Source organism: Chrysoperla carnea, chromosome X (genome assembly GCF_905475395.1).
Source record: "Chrysoperla carnea chromosome X, inChrCarn1.1, whole genome shotgun sequence".
NCBI lineage: Eukaryota > Metazoa > Arthropoda > Insecta > Neuroptera > Chrysopidae > Chrysoperla > Chrysoperla carnea.
The window spans coordinates 16,181,903-16,193,969 of record NC_058342.1 but is presented as its reverse complement, the minus strand read 5'-3'; the positions used below and the strand labels follow the sequence as shown (position 1 = coordinate 16,193,969).

Sequence of the window (12,067 nt, the reverse complement as noted above, 5' to 3'; positions counted from 1 at the left end):
ATTAACGGTCTAAAAAAGGGCCAAAAACCAACCCAACCCGTGCTAACTCGACCCAAACCAACTAAATATCGCGCAATGATGTTGATTTTCACACATGTTTAGTTAGTCCTAGTTAGAGTTATTTTTGTAATCCGTTTAAAATCTGACGGAAATTACGTTGACTTATACAACTAATACGTAATTTGCGGAGAGGGGGTTCCGATTTTCCGGGAGTTGCAATGAAAAAGTTGCGACTTCTCGGACTTTTCCCTTACCTGCCCATGGTACAGTATCGAGAGATTTTTCAACACATTATAAAAAGTCGACAGTAAAAAAAAAGCCCTCTTGAGATTTTAAAAGAAATTTTGTAAACGTGTACTCAAAGCCCTTGTAAAGCAGTGCTAAAATAAGACTTAGGTTCTTTGAAATATCATCCTCCTTAGGAAATAATATTTATAGCGTGAAAAACAAGTAAAATTCAAAAAGTTTAAACCAAAAAATACATTTTATTTTAAATTTGCGACATTCTAAATGTTTTCGAATGGTCCAAGAAGCGAAATTTAATTTTGAAAATAACTTGCATTGCAAAATTCACGTTTGTCAAATCAGTTTTATAGACTGTCCATAACCTAGAAATTTATGGCAAGTTGGTTTCAAGCAATTTCGCGTCGAATGAAAATTTGAATTTTATATTTTTCTAGCATATCCAGAAGTGCCTTAGAATAAAAAGCTGATATAGCGCATGTATCAGCTTCACTTAGGGTCAAATATTATATTAAAATAGGATACGTCATTTAAAAGTATAATTGGCAACCCTAGTTTTAGGCTTGGCTTTCATTTTATCCTAAAAATATTTTGGATTATTAAGAAAAAAAATTAAAACTTTTTTAAAAAGATACTTTTGTTTTATTTTGAAAATTATATCACTTACAAAAACTAATTCATTTTTTTTAACAGAAATTGAAAATAGTACTAAAAAATTTTTTTATAATTATTTAAAGGAGTAAGATTTTTTTTTGAGTAAATGGATGACAGGGGTGGTATTAAATAAAAAATAAATCTTCCACAGAGTACGGAACAATAATAAATGGTAACCTTAGTTAGCTTGTTTGAAATATGATTTGCTTCCAACTGGGTCTGGTTTCATTGTTTTGTCACCTGGTTTCCAACCTGCTGGACATACTTCACCATGTTCATCGGTGAATTGGAACGCTTGTACAAGTCGTAAGGTTTCATCGACTGATCGTCCAACTGGTAAATCGTTGATGGTCACTTGACGTAAAATACCTTTACCATCGATGATATATAAACCGCGGAATGGGATACCAGTTTCTTCGTTGAGCACACCGTAGGCGCGTGCGGTTGCCATTGATTTATCAGCTAAAACGGGAATGTTCATGTTACCAATACCGCCTTCTTTACGTGACGTATTGATCCATGCCAAATGTGAGAAGTGACTGTCAGTTGAGGCAGCAATTACTTCACAGCCAATTTTACGGAATTCATCAGCACGATCGGAAAATGCGATTATTTCGGTTGGGCATACGAATGTACTGAAAAGATAAATATATTACAATTATAAGCAGATAAAGACAAAGATTTGACCTGTCAAAGAGGCGGTCAAGAGTTTTTTTATCATTTGATTGAATAAGCAAAAAATGCGTAAAATTAGCTATCTCGGTAAATTTTGAAGCTAGAAAGGAAAAACAAAAATGTGCACAATTAAATCAGCTAGAATTTTTAATTGATTCAGTTTTTTTGTAATTTGTAAAAAACTGATCAAATCTCTATTCCCGAAAAAGGGGTTTTCGCGGGGCCTCTGAGAGGTTGACTTTTTGGTACGATTTCTTTAAAACCTAATAAATAACTGTGAAAAATTTCGAGAAGATGTAAGACTGTTATATAATGCTCTCAAAAACTAATATTTAAAAAAAAAAAAAAAAAAACAAAGAATTAGGATAATTTAGAAATTAAAATCCATTTTTAATCGATTTTTTGAAAAGTTAAACAAACAAACAACTTGAATAGTTGTGTGTGTTTGTATTGAGTAATATGCATACACACTACGTCTAAGTATTATGTGCAGTAACATGACTGTTGTCACAAATATAACATCATGATTTTATGAACTTGCGCTAATTAAGCGCTTCAAATTTAATATCCATATCTTTAATTAACCAAGTTTGGACGCCACCACAGTGTAAACGCAAGGATCCAAACCACGCAGACTCGAGCTAACTCGATCTCTATAAAGGTATGGCAAACCCCCGGATCACAGGATAAGACCACACGTGAGAAAATTTCCAATCTGTAAATCTAACTGTATCCACGGATATACGGATATACAAGCCATTCGTGTATTCAAAGGATGTTATTTTTTATCAATCATATATTAATAAAAGTTAATTATTGCAAATAATTATGCATATAATAATTAATTTTTTAATTTTTCGTTTGTAAAAATTTAAAGTTTATTAATCAGTTTTGAATGCATTTATGTCCCTGTTTTTATAGTAGAGGATATTCACGGCCAGTGGCAATAAGACACTTCGTTAATCGAAAGCGTTAAAATCAAACCAAAAATCGTTTAAACATGAGATATTATCGCTATCACAAAAAAACATGTAAACAAGCTTAAACTTGGCCTAATCAAACATTCAAATCGTTGAAACTCGAATCCAAATTCCCATATTTACCATTAAAAATTACCGCTTAAATTATTTTATAATTACAAAATAAATATTTTATAACACAGTTTGACTGTAATTCTTATAATTATACATATATTACGATAATTAAGATTACATAATGACTTTTTATGAAACATGGAAAAAATATTTTTCAAAGCGATCAAAGTTCAGATCATTTACAGAAAACTCGTTTTATTTCTTTTGTAATAAAAATTTTTCATTTTAAAACAATTTGAAATATTTAGAAAATTATTGGTACCTCATGGGTTAAAATTGTACACAACAAAGATATGATTTTTGTAACCGCGTGACAACATAAAATTTAATGTACTTTCTAGAAAAACAAAGAATCTTTTATGTATCAAAAAAAAGACCTTTTGACTTCCAACAAGGAGGGGAGAAGAGAATGTATCTTATTTTGAAAGAAAAAAACCGTTATTAATTGTGGGAAACAAAAGAAATTTCTTGTAATGTTTACAAAAATCAAGATTAATCTATAAAAAAAATTTAACGCATGATTTCACTTCACAAGATTTGAAGGATAAATCATTTAACACGGATATGAATGCTGGGAAAAATCATACGTGTATTACTAATTGGAAAAGAATGAAAAATTATGATGCAACGTAATTCGTAAAATTAAAAAAAAAATCTGTAATGGCTGACATACGGAATCTACACACATTCACCCATCATTTTCTCAACAAACAAACAAAACTCAAAATGTACTTACAAATCTAATGGATAGAAAAATAATACTAAATATTTTCCTTTATAGTCGTCTAATTTAATGTCCTTAAATTGTCCATTGACTACAGCAGTTCCTGCAAATTCTGGAGCTCGTTTTCCAATTGGTGGTACCGGCATTTTCGTATTCTGTAAACAATTAAACAAATATTATTGCAGTTTTCATGAAATTCGAATAAAATCATGTTTGTCATTTTGGTGTAGTAATGATTTGTTATAAAATTTATTTGGGAAATTTAGGAAAAATTTATACGTACTTTTGTGTGAAGAAAAAACGTGCTCACAATTCAACTGATAGGAAACAACTAAATGCAATATTATTTCTATCTCGAGTGTGTTGATCGCTGTCCCCCTTCTCTTCTGATATGTTACTCAATTTAAAATCAGCTACGTTTACACGACACATATTTTCCTATCGATTGTACTGGATTTTCTTGGAGATTTTGCCCCATAAGATAAACAAACTACAAAAAAATTAATTTTTGTGTTCTCATTAGTTTTCGAAAGAGTAAATTTCGAAAACATGATATTTGTCTTCGTCAGTCAGACTATATTTTGTCAGTCAATATTAATAAGTAGAGCAAAATACATCCACCAACTTTTCCCACTAAATCTCACTGTGTACTTAAGAAATTTTCCCTGTTATAATGGATTTTCCATCAATTTTCATGTTATACCTAACCCTGAAAATTAAATGTTTCAACCTTGAAATCCTTAAAATTACTATTGCTTGTCATTTTGAAAGAACACAATTGTGAAAAGGGAGAAATGGGGAACTTTTGTATGTTAATTTTAAAATTTTGAAAAAATTATTTTTGAAAATAATATAGATAGCTTTATTTAAATGTTTAATAATTGAAAATAACATTAGCTAATACTAGAATAGAAGTCGAGATTGGCAGTAATATCTCAAAAATGAACTGTAGCAAAATTTCAATATGTTAAGTGTTGACATCTCTCTAGATCGAGAGAGTCCAGAAATTGTGTAGTTTCTCCCGACTCCCGTTATCAACATAAATCCTACAGAGTTCAATAAATAACTATATTTTTTGTTTCTTATTCACATAAATTCAACAGTTCTGAGTAGCTATTATTTTAAAGAATATTTAATTAAATTTTAACTATGAAAAAATATCGTACAGTACTACGATTCGGAAATATATTAGATTGATTTCTCCCGGAACTTGAGGTGGGAACTCTAGACATGTTAAAATCTAAGGAAACTATTGAAGTGTTAAAAAAATCTAAATGGTTAGTAGCTATGGTTCTTTGTAATGAAAACAAACTGACCCGGCGAACTTCGTGCCACCTAACAGTCAGTAAATGTCGTGTTCGCTGAACTTTTCGTCAGGAGGAGGTCCTTTTAATAGTTATTTTGCTATCCAGAGATTTAATATATTAAGATAAAACCATTTAGCCCAACTTCTTTCACATTTTTAAACGAACTGTAAGTTGTCAAAGGGCGTTTTAATTAGTTAAAATTGTTAATTCACATTCAAGACATTTGTCAGAAAAAAATTAAGACGTGTAACCATAGCTTTATAAAATTCAAGGTCATTTTACCGGGTTTTAATACAAAAATGATGAATTTATGAAGTATCCAAATAGTACCAACCTCTAAACTAAATAAACGAAGCCCTTTGACTTTGCTGCAAAGGTAATTACTTGAAATGCTTGATATTAAACTCTATGAGTTTTGTAAGAAAAGTATAATTATTTCTATTTTTTCAAATAATAATACTTTCATTTCCGTTACTAATTATATCTAATTCAGTTTTTCGAAAGCAATGTTATTTTAATAAGATTTCTATACTTATGTACTTGTTTTAGATTTGTTCTTTAAAGGCAAATCGGATAGATCGACTGTAATTGATTTTTTCTTAACAAATATAATCGAAAATTGAAGTAAATCTACGGTTGCAATTTTTTATATAATTTTTCATCATAAAAATGGGTTTCAACACTTTTTGGAAATCATGGAAGGCGGAGAAAAAATAATGTACAATAATATGAAAATTACATTCATTTTGTTCTTCGTCCTGATTCACATTCACCTGTCTTGATAAAATAGATAAAAACTTTTCAAAAAATGTTTAAGAATATCATCCCATCATGTTTTATTACGGAATTGACAATTTTTTAGGTTGAAATAAAATTAGATCAAGTTAAAAATTAAATAGGGGTTGCTCCATCTCCAGATTTGAACGAAAGATCTCGACACATCAACATACATCCTCCCGAGTAAAAGAGATTTTTTTTAGTAGATATATAATTTATTCAACGACAATGCTTCCTATTTTAAAGGATATTTATTTTAATTAAGGAAAAAAACGAATATAAAATATCTACCGATTTTCCGAAACTTTGAAGTGGTGAACCTAATCTAGTTTTAAAGCAAAAATTTATTCTACAACAAAAATTAAAAACTTTTGAAAAAAATTCGACAAGTTACTAACTCAAGTACCGGAGGTTAGGAGGTTTTCGAGATATTCCATTTGTTTATTTGTAATTTGAGGATAATCTTTGTGAAGTTGTTAGTTTGTATAAATATTGACGCTCCTGCGGGGGGGGGGGGGGGCGGGGGTTATTATAGTGCAAAAAATAATACAGAAAATTGCAAAAACTGAGTCCTATGAAGAAAGCACAACATGTTGACCGGAATAAAATATCAATACGACCTTTTGCTGAGCAGAAAAAAATTAGAAAGAAATTGGTTAATTTTTGACTCTTAATTTATTTATAATAATTGAACGGCAAAAGATATAAGATCGCGACTAGTTTTAAACGACGAATTTTGTTATAATCTTCATTTTTGTTAGATGCACCGATTTCCTTAAAAAGTCGGAAAAATTCCAAAAAATGAAAATTGTCGCTAAAGAATGTCATTTTTAACAATGAAGCCTTTTTATAAAAATAGTTTTTAATAGTTTTTATAGTTTTTTTGATTTGCTTGGCTCCTATAACTTTTAAACAGAGATGGGCATTATGGAATAATTATTCACGATATTTTTAATCGCAAATAAATCATTCGAGCACTTTTTAAATAACTAATGATTTATTCTGTTTAATCTACGACAAATATTAAAAATTTTTTGGTCATTCAAATAAACAAAACTAATATTATTTAAAACAATTCGTTTTTCGTATGTGCTAATACTAAGGTACTATAAGGGGTACACTCGACCGCCATTTTAGTGCAAACATAGAGAGCTGCCATTTCAATTACATGTATTTTGGTGCTAATATAAAATCATTTTCATTATATTTTTCAATCTTTTTAACATTCAAAACCTCACTGAGGTGCAGTTTAAACCATTTAGCATTCATTTTTTGTTTCGAGAAGGCTCGATTTTTAACTTGAAATTGTTTGTATATGGAAAAAATGATCTAGCTCGTTTGAGGTAATGTATAACGTATAACAAAATATAAATGTACGTAATAATATCTAGTTGATATAAGTTGATAAAAAAATGTTCACTACCGAAAAATCAAATTAATTAAACTAAATTTAATTCGAACTGTTTATTACGTTTATAAGTATCTAAATTCCTTTAAAATTTTTTTATTCACGATTTTTTAGTGAATTTATTATTATTAATATTTTCTTTTTAAAAAAGATTCTAGTTATTGTACTGGTTTTGTTAGGATTACCTACATATACTGTTTATTTTACTGATTTTATATCAGCACCAAAATAGATGTGATTGCTATGACTGCTCTCCATATGTTTGCACTAAAATGGCGGTCGAGTATACCTTATTTTTTAGTACTCTCCTAATACATTCAAGATTGTTAAGAAAGTTATTTCAATAAATAATTATTCGTGGCAATTCATTCAACGAATAAATTATTCCATAAATAATTTATTGAATAAGAATAATCATTCGATAATTTTATTCGTCATTCAATAATAATTTGATTATTCTTATCTGTCATTCGTCATTACATTCGAATAAATTTTGCCCATCTCTACTTTTAAATATACAATACTGTTACTTCCATAAAGGCTATAAAGACCTCCATGGTTACTTCTTTATTTGAGGGACTCTAGTGTCGTATAAGTAAAACTAACAACTTTAAATACTAGATTTCGATTTTATCTTAGATTATTTTGTAATCCTTTTATTCAAAATAATATTCATGTTTTTTGCAATTTTAATTTTCATTAAACTTTAATTATTAATACGAATTTGATCTAATAAGATAAAGTTGGACTTTACTTACAGATGTTATTGCTGTATGTTTAATTTTTATACCATGCATATATGTAATATGCAAGGTATACTAAGTTTAGTCCCAAGTTTGTAACGCTTAAAAATATTGATGCCACGCACAAAATTTTGCTATAGGTGTTCATAGAATCACCTAATTAGTCCATTTCCGTTCGTCCGTCCGTCCGTCTGTGGACACGATAACTCAAAAACGAAAAAAGATATTGAGCTGAAATTTTTATAGCGTACTTAGGACGTAAAAAGTGAGGTCGAGTTCGTAAATGAGCATCATAAGTCAATTGGATCTTGGGTCCGTAGGATCCATCTTGTAAACCGTTAGAGATAGAACAAAAGTTTAAGTGTAAAAAATGTTCCTTATCAAAAAATAAACAACTTTTGCTTGAATTATTTTTTCGTAAACATCACTGTTTACCCGTGAGGGCGTCAATTAGGCGGAAATTTTATAGTATGTACCATACTTGAATATCAGTTATTTATGTGTCACATGTATGTATGTGTTATGTGATAAAGAAATCAACACTGACTATGCATGGTATTTTAACAATTAATTCAGTCAATTGTTTGTTTTCACTTGTTTTGACATATAAAACATATTATGAAGTAATATAAAACTGAACGGCAAAAGTCTAACCATTTATGTAAATACATTGCATATATAATTTTATAAATTGTAGTGTGAAGTTTCGAAATTGACTTCTTGGCGTTGTCTATGTTCTGCCCACAACGAATTTGTTGAAAATTAAATACATCATTAGCATGGTCTACTCTTTCAAGGGCGTCGCCAATCGATGGGAAATAGGAGGGGAAGTTGATTTACGGAGAATAGGAAAAGTATGAATTATAGAGTTAAATTTTAATTTTTCACAGGCACTGGATCCGGATTTGTACTAATGGAAATCGTTTAATTAAAAATTTAGTTTTCTGCTATTTATAAGTATATTAATTTTGATATATGTATTCATAAAATTAAACTTATTTGTCTATTTCCGTTTGTCTGTCCATCAACACAATAACTTAAACACGAAAAGAGATATCAATCTGAAATTTGTTTATAAGTTTAAGTTCAAAAGTTCATTTGGTCTTGGATCCGTAAGACCCATCTTGTACACCATAAGAGATAGAACAAAAGTGTCAGTGTAAAAAATGTTTCTTATAAAAAATTAAATTTTTGTTTGAAACATTTTTTCGTAAATAACTTATTTTTCCCAGAGGGACCAAATAAGGGCAAAAATTTAGATTCCTTTTTTTGAAAAACTATAAAAGATGATGAATTGAAAATTTGTATGTAGCTTCATTGATTCTAATTTCATACCAAACCCATTCCATAATACTAAGAGGGTTAAAGAGGTCAACTTTTGGGAGAAAATATTTGGTTTAAAAATTCGTGCGTTCTTTGAACCATTTTTATGAATCTCTAGAGAGGGGTAGCCGCCCCTATCTGCCCGTTTTGGCGACGCGCATGTATTATTTCATATCAAATGATAATTAAAATTTTTTTAAAGTGCTATAATTTATTAAAAATAACTTTAAATTCATGTATATGTAATTTACAAATTCAATTTGTGCAATTTATTAGTTTAGGACCTTGCTAAATACAGTTTTTAATTTTCAAAATTTAAAAAGTATCTTTAAATGTATCTAAATATCTAGATACATTGTTTTTAAATGTATCTGTATCTTTATCTAGATCCATTTTAAAGGATCTATTACAGCACTGCATTTTTTGAACATTCTAGTTTCGAAAATGATTACTCGCGTTATCTATTTATAATATTTTATGAATAAGTCAGGATAAAGAGTAGTGGACAAAAATTTTAGAATTTTGGATAGGTCAGAAGATGTGAGCTGTAGCGTTAAAATGATGATGATTAGTTTAAAGGTTAAAAAATCATAAACCTTGTATTTATTCAATTGTTTTTATTTTAATTACAAATTCGTAAAGTTATGCAATATAATAAAACAGTAATTGAACACAAAATAAATCAACATTTTCAGTAAAAAGATTTAAAAACTTTGATTTTGACATCATGGTTTATCTTTATAACAAGTATTGTATACAGGGGGTCTCTGAAGACTGAAGTTATGTACATATATGTCAACGTAATATTGTAACTTCCGTCAGATTGTATACTGGTTTCAAAAAACCACTCCAACTAGCACTAATCCAACACTTTTTAACGAAGTTGGTCTGGGTCGAGTTAGCACGGATTGGGATGGTTTTTGGACCTTTTTTAGAAGTCAAAGGACCCCGCACACAACGGATTGATTAAGATAGTTTTGATCATGCTGAAAACTATGGATTAAGTTAGTTTTGGTCATGCTGATCAAATTAGACTCAACCCTAGAAAACCCTTCCCTTCGGAGCTACGCCCCTTCAAAGGTTATGAATACATGAGATTTTGTTTTTTGGTTTCGGTTAAAATTTTTTGAAAACTAGCTCGAAAGGGAAGGGTTTTTGAGGGTTGAGTTCATAAAATCTTTCGATCAGAATGATCAAAACCACCTTAATCAATTTTTCAAAAAATTTTAACCGAAACCAAAAATCAATATCTCATGTAGGTATGCCCTTTGAAGAAGGGCCGTAGCTCGGAAGAGAAGGGTTTTTAACCGAAACCAAAATCAATGTATTGTGTGCGGGATTCTTTACAATTATACTAAATAGATTACAATCTGTCGGAAATTACAATATCACGGTTACATATACAACACGCTACCAGGTAATATTCATATAGACTATAAAAATATTTAAAACAGAATGCGAGATTTTGTTAAAAATTGGTAAGGTGGATGATACAGATTTATCGAACACATAAAACTGTTTCACCCATCACAGACTAATGGATAAAATAATATTTTTGGTAATAGATGACAGATATTTAATCGTAAAAATCCGTTAAAAACTCTTTATAAAATTTTCCGAGTTGTAAATGTAACCCCGCTTTTACCACTTATATAGACAAAAAAAGATAATTTCTTGTTAAAAATCTAAATACAAGCCAAAATCATAATTTTTTTACAATTATTTATTAATAAATAATTAAAGAATAAGTTAATAAAGCTTTTTAAAATAATAATACATAATTGAGTAGAGATATAATAATCCGGGAGTCTATACATAATAGATATATTCGGGGAATAATACGGGAATCTGTACATAACATCTTATCTGCCGTTTTGGACCAAGACTAAATCTCTCAAGCCAAAACAAGAGTAGAATATTGATAAGTCTAACAAAATTGAGATAAATATGGAAAAGGAATTTGACTTTATTGCACTGTGAGATGGGTAGATAGATCCCCCCAATGGGTACGACCATGTTTGGTTTGCACTATGGGTAAATTGGTGCAAAATGACAGATAGATTCATCGCTACCTTTCTAATAAGGGTCACTGCATGTTTATCTTAATTTTTCTATAAATATACACCTCCTCTTTAGAGGTAAGTGAATGTTGTACGCGTTAAATTGGAAAATTAACTAAAAATAGGGAATTTTTTTATTATTTTTATTAGCGCACAGTTTTAAAATTAATGAATTTATGTGTGCATTGAACGAAATGTGCAAAACATAAAAATGAACTATTACAGAATAACACAATTGGCATTATAGTCGGTTTGATTCAAGCGCCCTAAGTACTTTATTTATGCTACTATTTATTCTAGCAATATTCAAGTACTGTTTATTGTTGGCAACCAGGTCAGTGCGTAGGAATTACCCAAGAGAGGGGTTCAAACTTTTGTTCACCGTGCTAGTTTATAAAGTCAATTAAACAAGTAACTCTTTTTTCGAGTAAGATAACATTTTATGATGTCAAAATGTGACATTCTGTGCGCATCAATCTCTACATCGTGGTGTATATTGAGCGAGGCTAAACCGCTAAATCAGACATTGTAGATCTAAGATATGTTTTGAGACGACGCAAAGTTGAAAAGGAGCGTTTATTCGTCGCATTTGGTAGGCATTTGGAAACTCATCTTTAGTGAAAATATCGTATCAAAACTTTTTATTTTGTTGAGGAAGAGGCAAGCAAAATTTGATAAAATATTGCAATGATTCAAAATTCGATCTATAAGCTGCAACTGAATCAGTCTGTAAGAGCGTTGAGTCTGCTATAACGCGAACTTTGTCTCCCGAAATTCTATGCCGTTTAAATTTATACAATACATATATTATGTATGTGTTTGTTTGTTTATCTTTCTTTACTTACATGACGTAAAAAAACAAATGTGTAATCAACACTGTCTATACATGGTATTTCAACAATTAACTTAAGTCAATTGTTTGTTTTCGATGGTTATGACGTACACATAAAATTTTGTACAATTTTTTAGTGTGAATAAAATATTATAGTTATGGGATTTTAACATTAAGATGTCAGCGCCACGAGTAAATAAAATGTAAACCATACCTACTAGACTCAG

General features: G+C 29.6%; 1 protein-coding gene across 2 annotated transcripts; it reads right to left on the bottom strand.

Annotated features, from left to right (window-relative positions):
- Positions 1–983: 983 nt before the first annotated feature.
- On the bottom strand, positions 984–12,067 carry LOC123302388 (peroxiredoxin 1-like). 2 transcript variants are annotated; one of them, XM_044885306.1, is made up of 3 exons: positions 11,972–12,067; positions 3,403–3,545; positions 984–1,532 (listed from the first exon to the last, which is right to left on the bottom strand). In XM_044885306.1, the coding sequence occupies exons 1-3, from the start codon at positions 12,050–12,052 to the stop codon at positions 1,076–1,078; spliced, it is 681 nt and encodes a 226-aa protein (XP_044741241.1). In that variant the 5' UTR covers positions 12,053–12,067; the 3' UTR covers positions 984–1,075. The 2 variants fall into 2 exon arrangements, with proteins under 2 accessions (XP_044741241.1, XP_044741242.1); XM_044885307.1 differs by lacking the exon at positions 11,972–12,067 and adding an exon at positions 3,674–3,807.

Excerpts from the sequence above, each read along its gene's own strand:
- LOC123302388 (XM_044885306.1), bottom strand. The coding sequence starts at position 12,052 with ATGGTTTACATTTTATTTACTCGTGGCGCTGACATCTTAATGTTAAAA. Across the intron at positions 3,546-11,971 it reads ATATTTTATTCACACTAAAA|AATACGAAAATGCCGGTACC; the intron begins AATTGTACAAAA and ends AATTGTTTACAG. Across the intron at positions 1,533-3,402 it reads TTTTTCTATCCATTAGATTT|TACATTCGTATGCCCAACCG; the intron begins GTAAGTACATTT and ends TTATCTTTTCAG.